At 44.8% G+C, this 26,601-nt stretch overlaps 1 protein-coding gene and 1 long non-coding RNA gene across 7 annotated transcripts in view; both read right to left on the bottom strand.

Moving 5' to 3' along the window:
• Positions 1-490: 490 nt before the first annotated feature.
• The window catches only part of LOC115113323 (DDB1- and CUL4-associated factor 6), a 60,850-nt gene continuing 34,739 nt past the window's right edge, over positions 491-26,601 (bottom strand). The window contains exons 8-21 of one of the 6 annotated variants that reach the window (XM_065015598.1): positions 26,208-26,301; positions 18,291-18,413; positions 17,747-18,076; positions 16,459-16,626; positions 10,418-10,477; positions 8,390-8,609; positions 7,903-8,075; positions 7,357-7,738; positions 7,162-7,203; positions 6,265-6,403; positions 4,345-4,501; positions 3,810-3,898; positions 3,279-3,384; positions 491-2,712 (exon numbers count right to left, since the gene is read on the bottom strand). In XM_065015598.1, coding sequence (XP_064871670.1) covers positions 2,654-2,712; positions 3,279-3,384; positions 3,810-3,898; positions 4,345-4,501; positions 6,265-6,403; positions 7,162-7,203; positions 7,357-7,738; positions 7,903-8,075; positions 8,390-8,609; positions 10,418-10,477; positions 16,459-16,626; positions 17,747-18,076; positions 18,291-18,413; positions 26,208-26,301 — 2,142 coding nt within the window. In that variant the 3' untranslated portion in view covers positions 491-2,653. The remainder of the gene's footprint in view (positions 2,713-3,278; positions 3,385-3,809; positions 3,899-4,344; positions 4,502-6,264; positions 6,404-7,161; positions 7,204-7,356; positions 7,739-7,902; positions 8,076-8,389; positions 8,610-10,417; positions 10,478-16,458; positions 16,627-17,746; positions 18,077-18,290; positions 18,414-26,207; positions 26,302-26,601) is intronic. The other 5 variants (XM_065015606.1, XM_065015613.1, XM_065015618.1 and 2 more) reach the window with 5 other exon arrangements.
• Positions 20,492-21,512, bottom strand: LOC115113351 (uncharacterized). The gene is made up of 2 exons (XR_003861105.2): positions 21,425-21,512; positions 20,492-20,869 (listed from the first exon to the last, which is right to left on the bottom strand). It is a non-coding gene; the product is annotated as an uncharacterized LOC115113351 (long non-coding RNA).

Below are 26,601 nucleotides of genomic sequence, written 5' to 3'. Positions count from 1 at the left end.
GTCTGTGTCACTGTCCGAGTATGGTACTACATTGTAAGAGCAAAGCAATACTCCAGAATTTGAGGTATTGTCAACTTTTAATTTTCACTGACTTTTTTCTACTGTTGTATTAAAGTTTTTTGTTATACACACTAGAAACCTTCTGTGTTTTAGTTTGCTGGGAAACAATGTTTGACATGCCTCCCAAATTCAGTTGAATCATGTCCATGTCTTGCAATCCTCCGCAACCAATTAAATGTCTTAGAATGCCATGGTAGGGACTTCGTGTCAGTATGTGTGAGTGTATAGAAGGAAGGGTCGCATTATAGAGTAAACAGGGGCCATACCGCGTTAAAGCTTCAACCAACATCTACCAAAACAAGCCATCTGTCCTGTGACCTGGGCGACATTCAGGATCCCTAAACTGTTGGATGGATCCTTCAACAGTGCCAAGATGAGAGTTCTACGTATACCTTTGAAACATACTTACAAACCCAGCAAAAAGAGGAACTACCTTTTCAACAACAAAATGGTTTACTTAAAGCATAATTATGTTTACATGCATAACTGCAAGTACAGTATAAACATTTGAGTTCTCAGCCTTGCGCTACAAACAAGAAATCACACCTTAACACTGATCAAAGCTCATTTGCTCCTGACAAAAATAATATTGCACTTTTAAACGTCCTCACACACAAGTCATCTAAATAATATTCACTTATTGTATGTGTGTGTATATATATATATATATATATATATATATATACATACACACACACACATATATATATATATACACGCACGTATATACAGTTGAAGTCGGAAGTTTACATACACTTAGGTTGAAGTCATTAAAACTCGTTTTTCAACCACCACAAATTTCTTGTTAACAAACTATAGTTTTGGCAAGTCGGTTAGGACATCTACTTTGTGCATGACACAAGTCATTTTTCCAACAATTGTTGACAGATTATTTCACTTATAATTCACTGTATAACAATTCCAGTGGGTCAGAAGTTTACATACACTAAGTTGACTGTGCCTTTAAACAGCTTGAAAATGATTTCATGGCTTTAGAGGCTTCTGATTTAGGCTAATTGACATCATTTGAGTCAATTGGAGGTGTACCTGTGGATGTATTTCAAGGCCTACCTTCAAACTCAGTGCCTTGTTGCTTGACATCATGGGAAAAACAAAAGAAATCAGCCAAGAACCTCAGAAAAAAAAATTGTAAACCTCCACAAGTCTGGTTCATCCTTGAGAGCAATTTCCAAACGCTTGAAGGTACCACATTCATCTGTACAAACAGTAGTATGCAAGTACAAACACCATGGGACCTCGCAGCCGTCATACCACTCAGGAAGGAGATGCGTTCTGTCTCCTAGAGATGAACGTACTTTGGTGCGAAAAGTGCAAATCAATCCCAGAACAGCAGAGGACTTTGTGAAGATGCTGGAGGAAACAGGTACAAAAGTATCTATATCCACAGTAAAACGAGTCCTATATCGACATAACCTGAAAGGCCGCTCAGCAAGGAGGAAGCCACTGCTCCAAAACCACCATAAAAAAAGCCAGACTAAGGTTTGCAACTGCACATGGGGACAAAGATCATACTTTTTGGAGAAATGTCCTCTGGTCTGATGAAACAAAAATATAACTGTTTGGCCATAATGACCATCGTTATGCTTGGAGGAAAAAGGGGGAGGCTTGCAAGCCGAAGAACACCATCCCAACCCTGAAACACGGGGGTGGCAGCATCATGTTGTGGGGGTGCTTTGCTGCAGGAGGGACTGGTGCACTACACAAAATAGATGGCATCATGAGGAAAGACAATTATGTGGATATATTGAATCAACATCTCAAGACATCAGTCAGGAAGTTAAAGCTTGGTCACAAATGGGTCTTCCAAATGGACAATGACCCCAAACATACTTCCAAAGTTGTGGCAAAATGGCTTTACGACAACAAAGTCAAGGTATTGGAGTGGCCATCAAAGTCTTGACCTCAATCCCATAGAAAATGGGCAGAACTGAAAAAGCGTGTGCGAGCAAGGAGGCCTACCACCCTGACTCAGTTACACCAGCTCTGTCAGGAGGAATGGGCCAAAATTCACCCAACTTATTGTGGGAAGCTTGTGGAAAGCTACCTGAAACATTTGACCCAAGTTAAACAATTTAAAGGCAATACACTCAATTACTATTTGGTAGCATGTAAACTTCTGACCCACTGGGAATGTGATGAAAGAAATAAAAGCTGAAATAAATCACTCCACTATCATTCTGACATTTCACATTCTTAAAATAAAGTGGTGACTGACCTAAGACAGGGAATTTTTACTAGGCTTAAATGTCAGGAATTGTGAAACTGAGTTTAAATGCATTTGGCTAAGGTGTATGTAAACTTGCAACTTTAACTGTATATATATATACACACACACACACACACACAAACACACGTCTGGCTTTGCGCTTGCATTCACACACTTTTTTCCTCAAATGCAGTTCTCATACAGACACACCAGTAAGAAAGTCATCTTAAAAAAGAAGAGCTAAAAATGTAACTAATGCTCAGATAAAGAAATATTCTACTTGTACAAATCTCAAGATCTTCAAGTGCTTTTTAGAGCAAAAGAAAAATGGTGTTTTCTTTTTCCAATAAAATGGTGTTCGGGCAGCTACTGGTCATCCTCGTTCTCCTGTCCAGAACCTTCTGAGCGGTCACCCTCCAAGCGATCTGAGGACAAACAAAGTGAGTGTGTGAAAAAAAAACGAAATCATAATTTCTTACTTGACAAGTCCCTATTTCAGTCAGTTTTTCATTTTGTGCCTGATGAATGCAACCCTAAACCCATTTCCTACATTGTAAGTTTCATAACTGGTTGCTGGTAATTGAGTAGTCTGGGTACCAGTCTAACATTTCACTCCTTGTACTCTGTCAATTGTCAAAGGGACTGGCCTTTCGTTAATCTCAACATTGAATATACAGCTGGATTTTGTGCGAATTACAGAGTACAAGGAGTGGAATGTCATAGCTGAACAGAGACCCACACCCACTCAACCAGGCTAGAAATTGAGTGGGTGAACCAGTAAATCTCAAAGTGGTAAGAGGCTTACTCAGAGCAGGCTCAAGGGTCCCAAAGTACATCAAGAAGAACATAAATACTTCCACATGCACTTTCTATTGGTTCATTAGTCAACTGCCTTTCCAAAACACCATAAAAATAACTCACGAAAGAGAAAGTTAATATCACAAAACTACTAGCAAAATGTAACTGAGAGTGTGTGTGTGTGTGTGTGTACCCGTTCTTATGTGATTAAGGGAGGCCAGCATTCGCAGCATGAAGGAGGCAGGGACTGTGATGGTGTTCCTGGTCTCCTCAAGCATCAACTCATTACGCGTGATCACCTGAGAGAGAAAGGTAAAAGAAAGCAAATGATACCAGTAAATCAGAAGCAACAAATGATACCAGTAAATCAGAACGATCAAAGAGAATGTGATTCCTATCATACTCGGAAGTTGGGAGTGAGACTGGTGAGAGCGGTTGAAGGGTAAGGGAGGACGGAAAGGGGTAACGTGGAGGGGTGAAAAAAGGGAGAAGAGAGGGTGATGAGGGACGGTACAGGGAGGAGGGCAGGGAGGGATAGGTTGGTCTCCTGGGGCAAGGTGTCTCTAGTCAGCTGTTGTGAGAGTTCTTGTAGAGGACCAGAGACTCTGTGCGGAAGTCTCACACAGTGGGGAATCCAACCCCCTCAACTGGTGAGACAGAGAAGTGAACCCCAGACTACCCGCTGTCTGCCACTAATGTTGAATCAATTGTTTAGCAAACATACCTCATCAGCTAGGACTCTGTTAAAGGATGGTGACGCCTCCAGAGGTGACCAGATCTTAATGTCGTAGTCGATCCCTGACGAGGCAAGAACTGGAACAGACAGGAGACAAACTGTTGGCAATAGGGTACGACAATTAAGGGGTAGGAGGTGTGACATCATTGGCTCTTTATACAAGGCTGAAAATGTAGCTAAGAAACTCACCGGGGTGTGGTTGAGGTGTAGAGGTGAGACTAGGGTAGGTGTGTGTTAATCATTGGGGTTACAGAGGTGTGGGTGTATACACTGTAGGTGTGGCTCTAGATATAGAAGTGTAACTCACTGGGGTCATAGAGGTGCGGCTGTAAGCGGGTAGGGGTGTGGTTGAAGGTGTTTGGAGTGTACAGTAACTCACTGGGGTCGTAGGGGTGCGGCTGTAAGCGGGTAGGGGTGTGGTTGAAGGTGTTTGGAGTGTACAGTAACTCACTGTGGTCGTAGGGGTGCGGCTGTAAGCGGGTAGGGGTGTGGTTGAAGGTGTTTGGAGTGTACAGTAACTCACTGGGGTCGTAGGGGTGCGGCTGGAGACAGTTGACTACGTGATTGTCGGCCTCCAGCAGCATCAGGTGCTCACCCGTGTGTCTGTCCCAGATGAAGATGTGGCCACAGTCTGAACCACTCATCACAAAGTTGTTCCCCCAGAAACACGACTCCTTGATCTACAGACAGCACACAGAAATAACTGGAGACAAAGGAACTATAAATGCTTTCAAAGCGTCTTGAAACTTATTTATATACATACTAACGTACGCTAACCCCATTCCGTACAAATGTGAGTTAGTTTACGTTACCGGTCAAAAGTTTTACAACAACCCCCAGTTCCAAGTCCAGTGAGTACCCTTACACCATCAAAAGGCACTTGGAAACTGGAGGAAACTGACAGGAAGAGGTCTGGCAGAGCCAAAGCCACAACAGAATCAGAAGACACGTTTCTGAGAGTCAACAGCTTGCATGGTAGGCGGCTCACAGGACAACAACTTCAAGCACAGCTTAACACTGGTTGAAGAAAGCAAAATAAGAAAAAGAGACTTGTCTGGGACATGAACCACCGCCAGTGGACTACTGAAGACTGGACTACTGAAGACTTGAAATCTTCGGTTCATCACGCAGGGTTTTTGTATGCCATCGAGTAGGCTAAAGGATGGTTCCTCAGTGTGTGACACCAACTGTCAAACATGGAGGAGGAAGCGTGATGGTCTGGGGCTCTTTTGCAGATCCAGAGTCAGCGACTTGCAGAGAGTGAGTGGCACCCTGAACCAAAATGGCTACCACAGCATTTTGCAGTGCCATGCAATACCCTCTGGTGTACGCTTAGTTGGTCAGGGGTTCATCCTACAGCAAGATAATGACCCAAAACATACCTCCAGGCTATGTCACAACTACCTTAGAAGAAAAGAACAAGACTGTAGGCTTCAAATCACGGAATGGCCAGCACAGTCTCCGGACTTAAACCCAATGGAGCTGGTTTGGGAGGAACTGGGCAGAAGGATGAAAGTAAAGCAACCTACAAGTGCAACACATTTGTGGGAACTTCTGCAACAGTGTTGGGAAGAACTTTACGAACAATATTTGATTTCCATTGTAGAAAAAATGCTACGAGTGTGTTCGGTTGTTATGTCTGCAAAAGGTGGCTACTCAATCTCCTCTCTCTCCTTCTCTTATCAGTCTCTTGTTGTGTGTAAACAATGAGAAGGTCAGGTACTAAGTTTAGTCTAAGCTGGCTATATAACCAATGGGTATAATCAACATTTTTCTCCAGGGTTTGTAGGGTTTCATTCATTCATTGGTTGTTGCATCTTTGGTGTTGCCCGTTACCCTCGTGACATCAGTACGTACCTACCAGGGATAATGTAGCTAAAATAGCTTTCCACTTAGTGAATGGTGGTGGTACACACATGCATATACATGCTCACATGAATAGTGTTTCACAAGTGCCCATCACACCTACAAGGCTTAGTCCTGCTGGTGAAAACTACAAACACCACATCCTGTAGACTACAGTAGTATTTTGGACTCATGGGAGCTGTAGTTTTGGAAGTTATTCAAAGTTATTCAAAGTTATTGAAGTTATTCAAAGTTATTCAATGAGCACTGCACTGCTTGCAGGTTAGATGTTATAGTTGTGGACACAGACTTTACCTGATCAGCCTACCTCCTACCACTGATCCTCTGAAATTACATCTATGTTCACAAGCTTGAACCGCCACTGTGTGTGTGTGTGTATATATTTATCTAATTCTATTAAACCGGGAGGATAGTTCGCTCAGCAGCTGGGATCCCTCTCTACATCTGGCCCAGGATCAGTTTGTTGCTCTTCACATTATGTTTTCAGTAGGGGTTGGCGTAGGGGGAAGCTGATCTAGAGTCAGCTGGAAACGTGCGACCAGAAGTAACCGAAGTCGAGAAGTGAAGATTAGTGTACCATAGTCCTGGAGTTGCGGTGGCCCTTGTAGACCATTTTGACTGAGGGTCTCCTGATATTTTGGGTCTCACTCTCCTCCATCTCTCTCCTCTCCTTCCTCCGACGAAACAGTTCCTGGATACGGGCCGCAGCTGAGCGTCTGTGACACACACAAGCACACGTTATACACAGTATTGACAATAAAAATCTTTCACTCTATACCTGCAGAGAGGAAATGTAATTCTGAGCGTCATGCTGGTTCACCCCTCGATGATGCTGAAGCAACCAAAACAGCACTTGGGAAAATAAATCAGCAACAAAGCTGCAAATACTACTCACATGCCGCGCTAACTGACCGTCACCAGTCCTCTACAACCTCAACAACCCTACACATACTGTAGAGAAGACAATGTCCTTATTTCACTTCACCCTGTAGATAATATCGATCTCCTCTCTCTCCTTCTCTTATCTCTCTCGTGTTGTGAGTAAACAATGAGTAGGTCAGGTACTAAGCTTAGTCTAAGCTGGCTATATAACCAATGAGTATAATCTACATTTTACTGACGGCTTTGAAAGGGTTTCATTCATTCATTGGTTGTTGCATCTTTGGTGTTGCCTGTTACCCTCGTGACATCAGTACGTACCTACCAGGGATAATGTAGCTAATAGCTTTCCTCTTAGTGAATGGTGGTGGTACACACATGCATATACATGCTCACATGAATAGTGTTTCACAAGTGCCCATCACACCTACAAGGCTTAGTCCTGCTGGTGAAAACTACAAACACCACATCCTGTAGACTACAGTAGAGTCTCAGGTGGGGGTTGCTTGGACTCATGGGAGCTGTAGTTTTGAAAGTTAAAGCTCTTCAACTGCTTGCAGGTTAGATATTATAGTTGTGGACACACAGACGTTACCTGATCATCCTATCTCCTACCGCTGATCCTCTGAAATTAGATCTATGTTTATAGCAGAATCATTAAACGTACATGACCACAAAGAACAAGAAAAAAGGTTCTCTTACAGCAATATACAGAGGATGTGACATTAAATGGGATACTCAACAACAACATATCAAAATACTGTGTGTGTTGTAGTGCTGCAGTCCGTACCTCTGTCCCTGTCCTCCTCTGTACCTCGCAGAGGGGATAAGAATTGGATCGTCATCACTGTCGTCTGAGTCCTGGTGGCTACGGGAGGGTTGACCCTGTCCTCCTGGTCCCGTTGGAACCCCCTGCCCCCCTGGACCCCCATGCCCCTCCTCCCCCACAGGCTCCTCTCTCCTGCACCCCCCAGTGGTGTCCTCCGCACCCACACCCTGGTTCCTCGCCAGGGGTGTGGTAGTCACACAATCCCCCACAGAGGAGGCTTGTGCTGTGGCCTGGGCCTGCGTGGAGCCCTGGGTGCTGGAGAAGGAGGCACCCCCAGCCTCACACAGTGGGTCTGTGTGGGAAGCAGCAGACCTGCTCTGGCCGGAGGGCTCCGACACAGCCACTGGTATTGAAGGAAGAGAGATGTGGTCAGTATGAGGCTCAGTTGTCTAGGTGTCGGCAATACGGCAGAACTAGTGGAACTAATAACGCTTTCCTGATCAGTGCTACACATGGAATCCCATAGAGGACAGTAATGCTAACAATCATGGCCACTCCTGTCCTCACCCTTCTCTGAGGCAGAGCTCTCTGCCAAGGGCCCTTCCCTGGTCTGGGCGGCCCCTGCTGCCTCTGACGGTTTGGACTCTCCACTGGAGGCTCCGCTGCCCCTGGAACTGGAGGCTCCGCTGCCCCTGGAACTGGAGGCTCCGCTGCCCCTGGAACTATGAGCTCTGCGGCTCCTGTAGAGAACAGGGGGTGGGGCAAAGGAGAGAGGGTAAGAGTCGGTCTCAAAGAACAACATTCCATCACCAAGATGAGACACTTGATTTCAATTTGTGAATATTCATTTGATGAGTAAAAATCTGGGAACATCAAGGGTTGGTTTCCCTCGATGTTCAGTATTCTGCTCTCCATTAAGAATCTCCATTGAGTGTGCCTTTTAGTCCAGCAGCAGGCTTAATCTGGGTCTGTAAAAACCACCTCCTAAAGTTTGAATTGTGTGAAATTGTGCTTTCTGGTTTTCTAAGTAGTGTAGTCGGAGTCGCACGCTCACCACTCGTCGGTGAAGTCCAGTTTGATGGTGCTGGTGGTGGTTCCCTCAGTGCTGTAGTGTAGACTCAGGATGGGTTCTGCCGTGCTGGCTCGGCTACCTCCAGGTCCAGTACTGCTGCTGGGTGCCCCGGACCCAGACGAGGTGCCAGTTACACTGGCAGACGCAGACAGAGTTTTCACTTTGACCGAACTCGCTCCAGCACTCACAGCTTCTGATGCTCCTGAGAGGGAGAACACACACACACACAGAGAGACACAGACAGATAGAGACAGACAGACAGACAGACACAGACAGACAGACAGACAGACAGACAGACAGACAGACAGACAGACAGAGAGAATGAGAGAGAATGAAAGGAATAAATGGAAGAAGAAAGAGAGATTTTTGCATAATATAGAGTATATGACAATAGTGTTGCCTGGTTACCAAAATAAAAACCACTATAGTGATTAGGGTTGCAAAAATTCCAGGAACTTTCAATAAATTCAGTTATTTTTCCGAAATCCTGGTTGGAAGATTCCCAGAATTAGGAGGCAATAAGCAGGAAATACAGAATCCTCTAACCAGAATTTCTGGAAAACCAGGAAATTTATTGAACATTGTGTGGAATTTTGCAACCCTACTCGCGACTATACATTTTCAACAGAGTTATTCATTGTTGTGTTTCCATGTTAGGTGTTACAGTACACTTCAGAATTGCGGACAAAACAATATAGATTAGTTTCTTTTGAAATAGTGTGTAGAGACTAATACTAATTTTGCAAATAGATAAAAAGACTTTGTATTCCATTTCAGTGTTAGCACTTTGCATAATGTAGTCTGTAGTTATGCTAGCTAAAAACATTGTCAAATAGATTATATTTTATAAGAAAGGTACACAGTTTTGTTTTTTAATATACAGGACAATCTAATGCGATGGTAACATGATTCATTGTTTTAGGTAGGCCAATGGCAATGCAAAAAAAGGCTGTACTCCATTGTACCCTCACCTCCTACTAACTGTGTTACACAAGAAAGTTTCTGTGAAAGTTTTCAAGTTTCATTCCATACAGAGGAAGAGAGGAATTGCTATCCATCAATCCACAGCAGCAATACATACAGTGATTCATATACTTTCAAAAAGCGTGAGGTGCACTTGGTTAGATTTAAGTTGCCCATCACAATGGTGACAATAGAAGAAATGGGAGCGTGAAGCTAAATCAAAGCTAAACCAAGCGCACCCCTTGAGTATTTGCCAGTATTTGACCCAGATTCAAACCAAAACGTCACACAGGTGAGAGGGGACACCACAAAGATACAGGGATTAAATGCAAGCCTCTCGAACTACCACCACACGCAACAAGTTCATCACAAAGCAGTTTGGAATGTCACTGTCATCCTAGGGCCTATTGCGTTGTTCTGTAAAAAAAAAAAAAAGCCAATACAGGAGACGATCGCATTGAGAGGGAACAGTTTGAACGCGAGATGATCTACAGCACGGCTGTGACTGAGTGAAAAGCCAGGAGGGCAGCAAGATTGCATCAGGGCCAGGTTTGGAGCCCAGGGGCCCTGTGTGTCCGTTCATATATACGGCCCTGGATTATGTTACCGGTCCAAAATAAAATCAATACTTAAGGGCTGAGGAATTACCTAACATTATCTCAACCTACAGTCGCAACAAGAGAGCCTTGGAGAAAATAGCTGACACGAGTCTCCGCCCTGGGGACTCGGTTGGCCAAAAGGGACTGGAATGCATGCCTAGTAAACATGCACTCAGGTAAAGCTGGTGGAGTGGCAAGTGGCAAGCCGGAAGTCTCATGGTAAAGATGGTGGCGGGACAAGAAGGCACACCAGAAGTCTCATGCAAATTATTATATAATTTTTTTATGCCACACAGACGACAGAGAGAAAGGCCAGAGGAAGACAGAGATACAAAAGAACAGAAAGAAAAAGGAGAGAAAGAGAGATAAGAGACTATAGGGATAGAATGAGAGTGAGAGAGAAAAAGAGAGAGAAGGGAAGGAGGGAAAGGGAGGAGAGGAGACGCACCCTGCTGCTCATCCAGAGTCATGGATCCCAGCTGTTTGTTAACCACAGACGAGGGAGAATCTGGAACACAAATAAGACTCACTAAACAACGGGCACAGAGGGTCACACCAGGGTTCATACGATCATGCTCAGGTCACATAGAGGTCAAAGATCAAAGCTCAAGTCAAAACGCAGCTTAAAGTGGACCAAGGCCAAGCAGGAAAAAGAATTAAACACAGCTGAACAGACAGTGTTGTTTGTTGTAACACTGGGAAGAACATCTCAAGGTTGATATTGATATGGAAAAAGAACAGCAATTTCACTACAAAAAGCTTGTGGGAGATGGAACACATACGGGACTTGGCGCCACACGTACAGTGCTAAAACACAAAAGATATCACACTCGCAATTCATAGTTCGATAACAACAGAAGATTTACACAGTAGTTCAACTTTTTCAGGCATCTCAAGTTGTCTCACTCAGCCTTTTGAAAGGAAGTCATGGAACAAGGATGGACCTCATAGTAATACGAACACCCACTCACTGCACGTGTGTTGAGCTGATACCAACTATGTTGACCATGGGGTAGTGCCAGTGGCCAACCACACTGACCAAGGGCCTGTGTAATGCACAAACATCTGTCACCTTGTGTGACCAGTAACCAGCGACCACAAAAAGGGCATCATGCAGAAATTCATCATTGGCAAACCATTCACTCCACCTCAAACTAGATGAATAGACTTCCAAAGAAAGCTGTTAGTGAGAGATAGATTGATATATGAATTGATTCCCACCACAATGTCACATGGTCTGATGCCAGTGCATTCCACTGCAACTCACGCTACATACATCCACATTACGAGTGTTTCGTGAAGCGAATATATGAAATACCAATTGGTGTGTTCATAGTAGCTTCATCAGTCTCTACAGAAAAGCCAGATGTCACAGGCCTGACGAGGCTTCGCGCCAATACTGAAGCTTACATGTTCAGGTACAAACAATACATATGAAAAATGGGAGACAACATACAAAACTGACTCATTGTAGCCACTTACATTATGTCTGTCTGTGCCTGTACAGTGCTGTGGAAAAGTATTTGCCCCCTTTCAAATTCTCTACTTTTGCATATTTTTGATACCGAATGTGTTATCAAATCTTCAACCAAAACCTAAAATGAGATAAAGGGAACCTGAGTGAACAAATAACACGACAATTGCATACTTATTTCATGTATTTCATAAAGTTATGTAACTCAACCTGCTGCGTTGAATGGGGGCGTGCTCAGTCGTCCTTTTCCTGTAGTCCACAATCATCTTCTTTGTCTTGGTTACGTTGAGGGATAGGTTGTTATTCTGGCACCAAGGGGCCAGGTCTCTGACCTCCTCCCTGTAGGCTGTCTCGTCATTGTCGGTGATCAGGCCTACCACTGTTGTGTCGTCTGCAAACTTAATAATGGTGTTGGAGTCGTGCCTGGCCATGCAGTCATTAGTGAACAGGGAGTACAGGAGGGGACTGAGCACGCACCCCTGGGGGGCTCCAGTGTTGAGGATCAGCATGGCAGATGTGTTGCTACCTACCCTCACCACCTGGGGGCGGCCCGTCAGGAAGTCCAGGATCCAGTTGCAGAGGGAGATGTTTAGTCCCAGGATCCTTAGCTTAGTGATGAGCTTTGAGGGTACTATGGTGTTGAACCCCGAGCTGTAGTCAGTAATAGCATTCTCACATAGGTGTTCCATTTGTCCAGGTGGGAAAGGGCAATGTGGGGTGCAATAGAGATTGCATCATCTGTGGATCTGTTTGGGCAGTGTGCAAATTGGAGAGGGTCTAGGGTTTCTGGGATAATGGTGTTGATGTGAGCCCTTACCAGCCTTTCAAAACACTTCATGGCTACGGACATGAGTGCTATGCATCTGTAGTCATTCAGGCAGGTTGCCTTCATGTTCTTGGGCACAGGGATTATGGTGGTCTGCTTGAAACATGTTGGTATTGCAGACTCAAATCAGGGACAGGTTGAAAATGTCAGTAAAGACACCTGCCAGTTGGTCAGCAAATGCCCGGAGCACATGTCCTGGTAATCTGTTTGGCCCCGCAGCCTTGTGAATGTTGACCTGTTTAACAGTTCTTACTCACGTCGGCTACGAAGAGCGTGATAACAGTCGCCTGGAACAGCTGAAGCTCTCACGCATGCCTCAGTGTTGCTTGCCTCGAAGCGAGCATAGAAGTGATTTAGCTCGTCCGGTAGGCTCGTGTCACTGGGAAGCTCGCGGCTGTGCATCCCTTTGTTGTCTGTAACAGTTTGCAATCCCTGCCACATAAGATGAGCTTCGGAGCCGGTGTAGTACGATTCAATCTTAGCCGTGTATTGACGCTTTGCCTGTGTGATGGTTTGTCGGAGGGCATAGCGGGATTTCTTATAAGCTTCCGGGTTAGAGTCGCGCACCTTGAAAGCGGAAGCTCTACCTTTTAGCTCAGTACGAATGTTGCCTGTAATCCATGGCTTCTGGTTGGGGTATGTACGTACAGTCCCTGTGGGGACGACATCTGATGCGTGTACTCCTCAGTGCCATCGGAAGAATCCCGGAACATGTTCCAGTCTGTGATTGCAAAACAATCCTGTAGTTTAGCATCTGCTTCATCTGACCACTTTCTTATAGACCGAGTCACCGGTGCTTCCTGCTTTAGTTTTTGCTTGTAAGCAGGAATCAGGAGGATAGAATTGTGGTCGGATTTACCAAATGGACGGCGAGGGAGAGCTCTGTGTGTGGAGTAAAGGTGATCTAGAATTTCTCTCTCTCTGGTTGCACATTTAACATGTTGATAGAAATGAGGTAGAACTGATTTAAGTTACCCTGCATTAAAGTCTCTGGGTGAGCTGTTTCCTATTTGCTTATTTCCTTATACAGCGGACTGAGTGCCGTCTTAGTCCCAGCATCCATCTATGGTGGTAAATAAACAGCCACAAAAAGTATAGCTGAAAACTCTCTAGGCAAGTAGTGTGGTCTGCAATTTATCACAAGATACTCTACTTTAGGCGAGCAAAATCTAGAGACTTCCTTAGATTTCGTGCACCAGCTGTTGTTTACAAATATGACCGCCCCCCTCGGAGTGTGCTGTTCTATCCTGCCGGTGCAGCGTATATCCCACTAGCTGAATATCCATGCCACAATTCCGTGAAACATAAAATATTACAGTTTTTGATGTCCCGTTGGTAGGATATTCGTGATCGTATTCTCGTCTCATTTATTGTCCAATGATTGCATGTTGGCGAGTAATATTGACGGTAACGGCAGCTTTCCCACTCGCCTTCTGCGGATCCTAACGAGGCATCCCGCTCTGTGTCCCCTGTACCTGCGTCTCTTCCTCTTGCAAATAACTGGGATGTTGGCCTTGTCGGGTGTTCGGAGAATGTCCTGTGCGTCTTTGTCTAATCCAAGGTGAGTGAACGCTGGCCTGATATCCAGAAGCTCTTTTTTGCCATAAGATATAGTTCCAGAAACATTATGTACAAAATAAGTTACAAATTACACGAACCCCCACCCCCCCCCCCCACATAACAGCACAACTGGTTGGGCGCCCGTAAAACTGCTGACATTTCTTCCGGCGCCATTTTACATATAATCTTAACCATAGTCATAACCATCCATAGTCTTCAATATATTACATAGACAACCCCTTCATACTGCTGCTGATGCCAAGGGGTTGCAGAAGCAGTGTTGCACAGCCAACTACCTCACTGCCACACAATACAGGGGAGCTACAGGCAGGACTAACCAAGCAGAAAGAGGAGGGGGGTGGTGGGGATGTGTATGTTTGGTGGAAGGGGGTTTGTGTATGTGTGTGACAGTTAAAGAGGCGTAAACAGAATATGCAAAACGGAGCCGACGGAGCGTAGTGCAGTGCTGTTTTTCGTCACAAAAGGGGCGGCTCCTTTTTGTGTGCTCCGACATTCGACGTACCCCTGTGAAAACATGCCGTATCATCCTTCCGTAGCCGTGGGGGCATGGTTTGTGTAGGAAATGAACCTTGCTTGGTTCCTTGACCTGATCTACAGTTGAAGTCAGAAGTTTACATACACTTCGGTTGGAGTCATTAAAACTCGTTTTTCAACAAACTATAGTTTTGGCAAGTCGGTTAGGACATCTACTTTGCCCATGACAAGTCATTTTTCCAAAAATTGTTTACAGACAGATTATTTCACTTATAATTCACTGTATAACAATTCCAGTGGGTCAGAAGTTTACATACACTAAGTTGACTGTGCCTTTAAACAATTCCAGAAAATGATGTCATAGCTTTAGAAGCTTCTGATGGGCTAATTGACATCATTTGAGTCAATTGGAGGTGTACCTGTGGATGGATTTCAAGGCCTACCTTCAAACTCAGTGCCTCTCTCTTTGCTTCACATCATGCGAAAATCAAAAGAAATCAGCCAAGACCTCAGAACAAAAGTTGTAGACCTCCACTAGTCTGGTTCATCCTTGGGAGCAATTTCCAAACGTCTGAAGGTACCACGTTCTTCTGTACAAACAATAGTGCGCAAGTATAAACACCATGGGACCACGCAGCCGTCATACCACTCAGGAAGGAGACGCGTTCTGTCTCCTAGAGATGAACATACTTTGGTGCAAAAAGAGCAAATCATTCCAAGAACAACAGCAATAGACCTTGTGAAGATGCTGGAGGAAACAGGTACAAAAGTAACTATATCCACAGTAAAACAAGTCCTATATCGACATAACCTGAAAGGCCGCTCACCAAGCCCCTGCTCCAAAACCAGACTACGGTTTGCAACTGCACTGAGAAATGAGTATCATAGATTTGAAGTCCAGTTTTGCTACCTCTGTAGTCAAACAATTTCGTATAAATCGGAAATTAGCTAGGTTGAACTTGGTTATTTGAATTACCTTTTTCACATTGCTTTTTAAAAGAGAGGTTGGAATCAAGTATGATGCCAAGGTACTGAAAATCAGATACCACCTGGAGCTTTTCCCCTGACACATAGACACCTCGCTCAGTAGCATCTGTTGCCCTCTTTGTGAAGAACATGCAAACAGTTTTTTTCACATTGAGATGCAAACACGAGTCACCGAGCCACTTTGTAACCTGGACCTGAACTTCCGACTTCAATTGTATAGGCTATGCATCAAAATAGCCTATTTTGCATTAATAAACTAATATAATCTCAGTGACTGTTCAAACAATAAACCAACCAAAGATATCCCTATTAGAATCCCTCCCACAATTGAATATGTTTAGAAGTAATAACTAGTGATTCCAGGCTACTGGTAACAACAGCTGCGAGATCTGTGCTTATTATCCATGACTAAAACATGATGACATTCTACTTTTAGCTGATATGGGAGTGACGGTAGCTCAACAGAGTGGAGCTTGTAGTAAATTTGAAAAGTCTGAGGGGTATATGGAATTTGGCTAGAGGCAGTGCTGAGTTGGGTAGAAGAGGTAAAAGAGAGTATGGTGTGGGGACAGGAGCAATGTCCTCTCTAAGCTGCGTGGATGAGTGGGAGCACAGCTCCCCCATGACTGCCACGCAGAAGAAATCAGCTGGCGCAGAGAAGAACTTAACAGGGAAAACTCTAGAAAGTTGAGTGAACACTATCAACATTTTCCTTTACTGTGGGAATTGTGATCGAATCAATGCAATATTAGTAATTTTCAATGCAACATACCGAAACAAAACTAACTATGCAAGACTTAGTATGCAAGAGATTTTGTTGTATGCAGAACGAATCAGAGTATGATTCTATTACATTGACACGCACGATTCAGCCAGTACTCTACACAAACCGGTGCGCCATAGCCAATCAGAGCTGCAGTAGGCCAATATGCAAATAGACCATTGCCATATATGGATCTGTGCCATTCACTTTGAACTGGACTGCTTTTACAGCATGAGCGGTTGTGAGTAAATGCCCTTGTTTTGAGATCAAAGCAAGACCTGCATGTAAACACGTGTGCACATTTGTACATATCCTTTGCTAGTTAGTGAGTTATTAGCCCAGTTATAGATAATTTGTAGTCAGCAATGGGGTAGTGACTGTAACCTGTAGGGGGGGCCATCTTGGTGGCAGCAGCAACAGCCCCCTGTGATTGGCTCTCAGTGCCTGCGGTGGAGGAAGAGGATTGACTCTGTCCTGGGGGGTCGGCCAACAGGAGCAGCCGCTGCAAGCGCCTACACACTAAACTTACTGGCAGCCGATGAGGGCCGTACTCTGACAAAGGTAGATAGACGAGAGGGACAGAGAGAGAGACAGAGGTGGAGAGACGAGAGGGACAGAGGGGTGGGGGACAGAGGGGTGGAGGGACGAGAGGGACAGAGGGGTGGAGAGACGAGCGGGACAGAGGGGTGGAGAGACGAGAGGGACAGAGGGGTGGAGAGACGAGAGGGACAGAGGGGTGGAGGGACAGAGGGGTGGAGGGGAGAGGGACAGAGGGACAGAGGGACGAGAGGGACAGAGGGGTGGGTGGACGAGAGGGACAGAGGGGTGGAGGGACGAGAGGGACAGAGGGGTGGAGGGACGAGAGGGACAGAGGGACAGAGGGGTGGAGGGACAGAGGGGTGGAGGGACAGAGGGGTGGAGGGACCAGAGGGACAGAGGGACAACAGGGACAGAGACAGTGAGACGACAGGGACAGAGAGGTGGAGAGGGACAGAGGGGTGGATGGACAGAGGGGTGGATGGACAGACGGATAGAGAGACAGGGACAGAGACGACAGGGACAGAGACAGAGAGACAACAGGGACATTTACAGAGAGACGACAGGGACAGAGAGACGACAGGGACAGAGAGGTGGAGAGGGACAGAGAGGTGGATAGACGAGAGAGACAAGGAAGAAGAGGAGGAGAGGCAATAAAGGAAAATACAGGAAACAGTAGGAGAGGGTAAGGCAGCTGCTTGAGTGGTACAGCTTCCACACACACAGTCTGCGCACACGCACAGTCTGCGCACACGCACACACACAGTCTGCGCACACACACACGTTATGGTCTGCTAGTGGCAGTTTACCGTGAGTAGGGTTGGAAAGCAACCGGTAATTTACAAAATCCAGAGGAATCTTCAGGAATTTAGATAATTAACAGAATATCTTTGACAATCTAATCTAACTTTGGTCATTTATACTTGAACATTCTGGTAGTTTACTGGTAAACGTTTAAAGACTCCCTTCAGAACTCTAACTGTGAACCACCTGTTGGCTCTCCTCAAATCAAATACGATGACAATTACTAGGCCCTCTTATGGGAAAATGGCATCTTAGTGGACTGGAGAGCTAAAATGTTGGTTTTGATTTCAGTCCTCAGTGTATGTGTGTGTTCTCTCTACGTGACCCTTACCAGACAGTGTGGCCTCTGCGGTGGGTGTGGGTGTTGGCGTGGAGGTCACAGCCGTGTCTGCCTGACTCCTCTGCTCTGAATCTGGGGTGGAGGTGAGGGCGCATGAGGGAAGCACCGAGCTTTCCATGGATGAGGAGGTTGATGGAGGATGTGCTGTAACCGTTGACGATGACCCTGAGGAAGAGGTGGACTTGGAGATGGGAACAGGTACAGGGTTGACGGCGGAGGCCTCCATTTCCACAGAGCCCTCTAGGGCTCTGGCAGCTTGTGGAGGGGGTATGGTAGGGAGTGTTGGGATGGTGGGGGCCCCCTCTATGCGAGGAAGAGTGCCTGGAGGAGATGCAGGAAATATGTGTTTATTTTCTTTTCTGAAGCATGTCTTTTTATAAAGTTCTAATCTGTTGTTTTGAATTGTATTTTTGCCTTTCATGAACAAAACACTGGTGCAAACTCGGCTCCAGAAATAGCAGCCCAAATAAATAAATAAGGTCTAATCATAGATCTGTGGCAACGGGCCAACCACAACCCTGTCCCAGTGTCTCACCTGTAGGGCGTGTCTGAGGGCGTGTGGTCCCCCGGCTGCCCTGGGCCTCGCTGGCCTCCTCAAACCAGCGGGACAACATGTCCGACATTCTCTGCATCAGCGACACGTTGGGACTCTGCTCTCCTGGGGGGGGGGGGGTCAGAAACTGAGTTAGCATGAATTACACGACTGGCTGGCATTTCTCAGCACAACACTGCTAATTATTTCCATCACTCTGTGTTTAGCCAGCTAATCATGTGGGTTAACAGAAATAATTCCCCCAAAAACCTCTCAATTAAATGTTATGCTTACCTGGTAGATTATTATGACTATAAATTGTTTAAGGTTAATATCAGTAGTGGGTAGGAGCTCAATATATATAATCAGTCTCCTGTAACGATGTTTAAACTCGCTAACCAATAATGGAGCGTGGCTCATTATAAATACATAGTGATTTAGTTTCGGTATCAGATAACTTGTCTTATGATTTTGTTTGCAGAGCATACAGGCTGGCAGTTTATTGCCAGTTCATCCTATGGGCACAAGGGAGAACTGGTTGAGGTGTACTGCGTCTCATCCCTGTGTGTGTCGTTTCTTCCATAACAGGCTGACTAAACCACTCACGTCGCAAAATACATTTCTAAATCTATATTATTCAATTAATGCACGCGCCTGCGTTGCCAAGGACTAAAATAGAAGTCAGTTCTATTTCTGAAGCAGATCGCGCTGCAAGTCCTGCCTCTCCCATCTCATTGGTTTATAGAAACAGGTATCCACGTGCCATCTCCTCATTGGTTATACCCATGTGGGTGACTGAAAGACGAACGAGGCCAGTGGGGGTAATGCACCTAATTTATTAAAGTTGCCAATCGCAATATAAAGTCAAGAGAAGAAAAAGCCTGGAAGGAGGCTTGATGACTAGAAACGAGTCGGTTGACCATTTTATGTGTGGATTAATTGGTGGCGTACAGGACCTTGTGCATTTCAGGTAAAATAACAACTCAATGTTTATATCCCAGGACAAATTAGCTAGCAACAGCAAGCTAGCTAAATAGGACAAATTAGCTAGCAAGTGCAAGCTAGCTAGCTGAATTGCCATAAATGTTTAATGCTTTTCGACCTGTCCCCAAATGAATATATTCGGTTCAGAGTTTGTTTTGATATTTTAACCTGCGTGTCGTGATCGCGTTTGGTGTGGGGGGACAAAATACATTTATGCATGATGGCGCGCAGCCGGTTTGGGTTCCGTTTAAGGAGCCCATAGCCAGAAGCAAATTTATTTATTTTACCATTATTTAACTAGGCAAGTCAGTTAAGAACAAATTCTTATTTACAATACGTGCCTACCCCAGCCAAGCCCTAACACGGACAACACTGGGACAATTGTGCGCTGCCCTATGGGACTCCAGATCACGGCCTGTTGTGATACTGCCTGGAATCAAACCAGGGTCTGTAGTGACGCCTCTAGCACTGAGATGCAGTGCCTTTGACCGCAGCGTAAATCTAGCCTGGCCTAAGACATAGACCTCATGCCTGTGCATTATGTAAAAATAGTATTAGTTAGCTTGTCCACTATAACAACAGGTTCAAGCGTAACCAGATAAAGTTGCTTTGAAGATAAAAACTACTTTCAGTGTGCACTAATCCCGTCTCCCTGTCGCTAGAGTAGTGACTTCAACTAGCTTTGGCTGCCATCTATTGGAAAGGAATGGTAACTACACGGGGAAGCTAGTTGGCTGAGTCAAAGTAGACTTTAATAATATGCCATTTAGCAGACGCCTTTATCCAAAGCGAACATGGTAGTGAAAACAGATCATAGAAAATGATTACAATTTTGATAATGGATGGTCAGTCCTTGCTTTTGAGAGTGGTTACATTTCTCCAGCCCCATCCCTCAGCTTTTGCCGAAAGAGAAGCAGGGAGACTTTGTTTCTACTGCTGATTGCCACTTTAAGAAGTTAAGATGCAGATTAAATACACACCCAAATATGTTACAGATACTATAAAAATGTCCAATCACTCAGACATCCAGCACAGCAAACAATCAAATACATTTACAAAAGCCCCTTTTAAAACATCAAAATAATTACCACAGTGGTTATAGAGGGTGCAGCAGTTCAACAACTCAGAGCAAATGTCAGTTGTCTTTTCATAGCTAAGCATTTATAGGTCGAGAGAGAGTCAAAACAGCAGGACAGGGACAAGGTACACATCCAACGAAATTGTTTTTATTTTATTTTATTAAAAATCTGTGGAAAAACAATTCCACTCCGATTCCCTTTATGGATGGGTGTATCTTTGAATTCGCTGTTGAATGGCCTGCTCCTTCTTCATTTTCGGAACACCAGCTTCCCCCAAAGTGATCGATAGTATATCTCGGCTCGCACTGTGATCCTGAGCTCTCTGGTCCATACAGAGTTATGGTTTTCACTGATCTCACTCTCCGTCAGCTCCATCTGTGGCATTTAGGGGCAGGACTCGGTTGTACTGATGGTCGTGAGCGCAATTTAGCTGGGCCCCAAGGACCTCTTCTCCACCACAGCACAGGAACACTCTGGCACCCAGGGGTGAGGTTTGTAGGTTGTACTAACTGTTCTTTCCTGTTGGTAGAAAACAATTAGGCTATAGTTATATTCAAGAATCACTGCATAAACTAGCATTTGCATGTACCTCCTCTGCCTCCTGCATTTCCTCCAGGATGAAAACATTTGCAAATAGTCTGGGTAGCCATTTGCTAGCTACCTGTCTTGTATATTGTCAACACACACACAGCAAAAACAGGGACATTTATTTATTTTTCAGCAAACATTAGCTATGTCAACTTCAGTCTAGCTAAATGAGGTGGAGCTAACAAAACATTACAAAAACAAATCTGTCAACAAAATGTATTACAGTACTTGACTATCTGAGGTGGAAGCTAGCTACAGTAACTAACGTTATCTAATAACAGCAGTACACTGATAAACTGTGTTCTAATTTTAGTTGCAGTTTAACGTTAGTTGCTTGCAAATGTTATTTGCCGTGAGGGTGTTACACAAAACACTTGAGACACAATTAACGTTAGCCAGTTATCATCAACTAGAGTTACAACAAAGTTGTCCAGTGACGTCTAACGCTAGCCTCGTCAACAACAGACATGCCTGGTTAAACGTTACCCCTGACTCCATTGCCTCCTCCGTTCAGTCGCTTTTGCTTGACTCCAAAGTCGGCGATGTTGATGGACGGCCGGAAACCCCTACACCAGAACCCTCAATTTCAAATGGAGGCGCAAGCAGAGGGCTTCAACATAGGCTTATGACTCCTTTCCATTCAGAAACTCCCGGTTGCCGCATCAAAAGTGCCCTTCGTCGAGAAGTCTGCCTCCGCGATGTGCTGTCTGCAGGTCCTGCTAGCTCGAGCTGGGACGTCCTTCCTCTTCCGGACATGGAGCCACTTCTTCAAAAGTTGTGTGTCCTTGGGAAGCCGATGGTAGTTTACCGAGGGACCTTTTTTTGGGAGCCAATTCATACAGCCTGGCGTTATACAGTTAATGTTTGAATTACTACTTGTTGTTGCCATCTTCGTTGTCAGCACCTAAACACGCTCTTCGAGTCACACTCCACGTACATACATGGTGTATTAGAAGCAAAGTCAATACCACAGACAATTAGATGATTCTGGCCAGTGCCACACTGGCGTCAGTCGTTCCTATGGCCATTTAAAATGGCGTCCCCATAGCTCACAAAAACCTTATTATTATACTTGTTTTTATGTTAAATGCACATGTTTAGTATTAGTGGATTGACTACATCTCTTTGCTTAGATTTACTTCCTAAAGCGTTTCCATTCCCCATTTTATGCCTTGACATGGACAATTTCGTTGTTTTTCTATGAACAATTGTAATTTTGAGTGTGAAAAGCAAAATAAATCTAAAACCAAGAAAAATAAGAGAAAAAAATTGTAACAATTTGGAAGAAAAAAATATATTTAAGGAACCCCCTTAGTTGTTTAATAACCATTATTTTACCAGGTATATTGACAGAACTGCACTACTTTCTCTTGTACACTAAGGAGCCAGGGAAGAGTTGCAGGGGAGAGAAGAAGAGAAGAATATGCTTCGTCGCTCGCAGCTGTTCATTCTTTTAAAGTAGCCCTCATGCTAGAAAAATGTTGGAGACTCCTGGTCTAGGAATCCTTGTGTCACACCCCTGACTGTATGAACAGTGCTGCCTGGGCCAGAATGAGTTAATGATATCAGGGTATTGCTTGCCATATAAATCCCTCAATAGTCAACAGCGGACTACCAATCCACTGCATCATCCAGACATTATAACTGCTGACCTGGTGGGGAAAAAGTTCCCTTCTCCTTATTCTACAATACCCTAACATCGATAAAGGTCTGTGATAGCAAGAGGCAGCTTCATCATAGTCTCAACTGGGCCCGGTATAAGCTGTGCGTCAGTGAGAGCTAAAGCTAACGAGATCCCCATGGACAGAGATAGGCCCCGTTAGCAATGAGAGGCAGTGGCAGGGCTCTGTGGGAGAGATTAGAGCTGGAGGAGATGGAGAAGACGTAGAGAGTTATCCGGGTGTATGTGTATATGTTAGATCCCTCACTTCCAAGGCAGTTATAGTCAATTATCTAATCACTGATTATAATCTTGATGTGATTGGCCTGACTGAAACATGGCTTAAGCCTGATTAATTTACTGTGTTAAATGAGGCCTCGCCTCCTGGTTACCATATCCCCTGCGCATCCCGCATAGGCGGGATGGAGGTGTTGCTAACATTTACGATAGCAAATTTCAATTTACAAAAAAAAAAAGAAAGACTTCTAGTCATGAAATCTATGCAGCCTACTCGATCACTTTTTATAGCTACTGTTTACAGGCCTCCTGGGCCATATACAGCATTCCTCACTGAGTTCCCTGAATTTCTATCGGACCTTGTACTCATAGCAGATAATATTCAAATTTTTGGTGACTTTAATATTCACATGGAAAAGGCTTTCGGAGCATCATTGACAGTGGGTTTTTTCCAACATGTCTCCGGAACCTACTCACTGCCACAGTCATACTCTGGACCTAGTTTTGTCCCATGGAATAAATGTTGTGGATCTTAATGTTTTTCCTCATAATCCTGGACTATTGCAACAAATAATCTGCTCAGACCCCAACCAAGGATCATCAAAAATCGTGCTATAAATTCTCAGACAACCCAAAGATTCCATGATGCCCTTCCAGACTCCCTCTGCCTACCAAGGACGTCAGAGAACAAAAATCAGTTAACCACCTAACTCAATTTAAACTTGCGCAATACCCGAGATGCAGTCGCACCCCTAAAAACATTTGTCATAAGAAACTAGCTCCCTGGTATACAGAAAATACCCGAGCTCTGAAGGACGCTTCCAGAAAATTGGAACGGAAATGGCGCCACACCAAACTGGAAGTCTTCCGACTAGCTTGGAAAGACAGTACCGAAGAGCCCTTACTGCTGCTCGATCATCCTATATTTCTAACTTAATTGAGGAAAATAAGAACAATCCAAAATGAATTTTTGATACTGTCGCAAAGCTAACTAAAAAGCAGCATTCCCCAAGAGAGGATGGCTTTCACTTCAGCAGTATAAATTCATCAACTTCTTTGAGGAAAAGATCATGATCATTAGAAAGCAAATTACGGACTCCTCTTTAAATCTGCATATTCCTCCAAAGCTCAGTTGTCCTGAGTTTGCACAACTCTGCCAGGACCTAGGATCAAGGGAGACACTCAAGGGTTTTAGTACTATATCTCTTGACACAATGATGAAAATAATCATGGCCTCTAAACCTTCAAGTTGCATACTGGACCCTATTCCAACTAAACTGCTGAAAGAGCTGCTTCCTGTGCTTGGCCCTCCTATGTTGAACATAATAAATGGCTCTGTATCCACCGGATGTGTATCAAACTCACTAAAACTGGCAGTAATAAAGCCTCTCTTGAAAAAGCCAAAACTTGACCCAGAAAATATAAAAAACTATTGGCCTATATCGAATCTCCCATTCCTCTCAAAAAAAAATGAAAAGGCTGTTGTGCAGCAACTCACTGCCTTCCTGAAGACAAACAATGTATATGAAATGCTTCAGTCTGGTTTTAGACTCCATCATAGCACTGAGACTGCACTTGTGAAGGTGGTAAATGACCTGGTAAATGTACGCTACGGTCACAAGACGCAGGCCTCCTAATTGTCCCTAGAATTTCTAAGCAAACAGCTGGAGGCAGGGCTTTCTCCTATAGAGCTCCATTTTTATGCAATGGTCTGCCTATCCATGTGAGAGACTCAGACTCGGTCTCAACCTTTAAGTCTTTACTGAAGACTCATCTCTTCAGTGGGTCATATTTTTAAATTTTACCTTTATTTAACCAGGCAAGTCAGTTAAGAACAAATTCTTATTTTCAATGACGGCCTAGGAACAGTGGGTTAACTGCCTGTTCAGGGGCAGAACGACAGATTTGTACCTTGTCAGCTCGGGGATTTGAACTTGCAACCTTCCGGTTACTAATACAACGCTCTAACCACTAGGCTACCCTGCCGCCCCACTAGGCTACCCTGCCGCCCCCATATGATTGAGTGTAGTCTGGCCCAGGAGTGTGAAGGTGAACGGAAAGGCACTGGAGCAACGAACCGCCCTTGCTGTCAACCCTATTACAGGGGCTGAGTCACTGCTCTTCCATGCGTTCCCTAAGAGGGGTGAGTCACTGACGTGGTCTTCCTGTCTGGGTTGGCGCCCCCCTTGGGTTGTGCCGTGGTAGAGATCTTTGTGGGCTATACTTGGCCTGGTCTCAGGATGGTAAGTTGGTGGTTGAAGATATCCCTCTAGTGGTGTGGGGGCTGTTCTTTGGCAAAGTGGGTGTGGTTATTTTCTGCCTGTTTGGCCCTGTCCGGGGGTATCATCGGATGGGGCCACAGTGTCTCCTGACCCCTCCGGTCTCAGCCTCCAGTACTTATGCTGCAGTATTTATGTGTCGGGGGGCTAGGGTCAGTCTTTTATATCTGTATATATTTTATATCTATATAGGTCTTATCAGGTGTCCTGTGTGAATTTAAGTATGCTTTCTCTAATTCTCTCTTTTTCTCTCTTGGAGGACCTGAGCCCTAGGACCATGCCTCAGGACTACCTGGCATGATGACTCCTTGCTGTCCCCAGTCCACCTGGCCGTGCTGCTGCTCCAGTTTCAACTGTTCTGCCTGCGGCTATGGGACCCTGACCTGTTCACCAGACGTGCTACCTTGTCCCAGACCTGCTGTTTTCAACTCTTTAGTATGCAGGAGTGGTAGAGATACTCTCAATGATCGGCTATGAAAAGCCAACTGACATTTACTCCTGAGGTGCTGACTTGTTGCACCCTCGACAACTACTGTGATTATTATTATTTGACCATGCTGGTCATTTATGAATATTTGAACATCTTGGCCGTGTTCTATTATAATCTCCACCCGGCACAGCCAGAAGAGGACTGACCACCCCTCATAGCTGTTCCTAGGCCGTAATTGAAAATAAGAATTTGTTCTTAACTGACTTGCCTAGTTAAATAAAGGTAAAAAAATAAAATAGATAAAGAAATTGCCTGGTTCCTCTAGGTTTCTTGCTAGGTTTTGGCCTTTCTGGGGAGTTTTTCCTAGCCACTGTGCTTCTACACCTGCATTGCTTGCTGTTTGGGGTTTTAGGCTGAGTTTCTGTACAGAACTTTGAGATATCAGCTATATAAATCAATTTGATTTGATACATAGGTGTGTGTGAATAAGACAAAGCGTGAGTGTGAGAGAAAGCATGAGAGTTTTTTGTTTGTTTTTCTTTACCAATAGAGCCTAATGGAATTGAAATTTGGAAGGAGAGGGAGAGAGACAGGAGGCAATAGAGAAGAATGGGAATAAGAGAGAAAATGTGTGTGTGTGTGTAAGATTCTGTGTACTCTTACCGTCCCGCTCTCTCTCGCTCTCAGGACGAGCTCGTGGACCGGTGTCAGACCAGTCACCTCGTAAACGGAGACGCTTCACTGGGGGTTGCCGCAGCTGTGGACACACACACAAAACATAAAAAACATGCTGTCAAGTCTAAGCAGAGTTAAAAATAGCATGCAAAACATGGCACAGTCCCTGTCCTATTTAGTACCCCCCACACACACACACTCCGCTCTCTGCACTACAGTCCCCGTTACTGTCCTATTTAGTACACACACCTCTCTCTCTGCACTACACACTTTCCTCTGGCCGTCTCAAACACACAGGACAACAGGCTTAGAGCCAGGGAACTGGTCACCCAACACAGGTGCCTCTGCTCCTCCCCTGGGCACAGAACGAGAGGGGGAGAGA

This window comes from Oncorhynchus nerka, linkage group LG3 (assembly GCF_034236695.1).
Source record: "Oncorhynchus nerka isolate Pitt River linkage group LG3, Oner_Uvic_2.0, whole genome shotgun sequence".
NCBI lineage: Eukaryota > Metazoa > Chordata > Actinopteri > Salmoniformes > Salmonidae > Oncorhynchus > Oncorhynchus nerka.
Note: the sequence above shows the minus strand (reverse complement) of the source record. Positions and strands in the feature narration are given on the sequence as shown.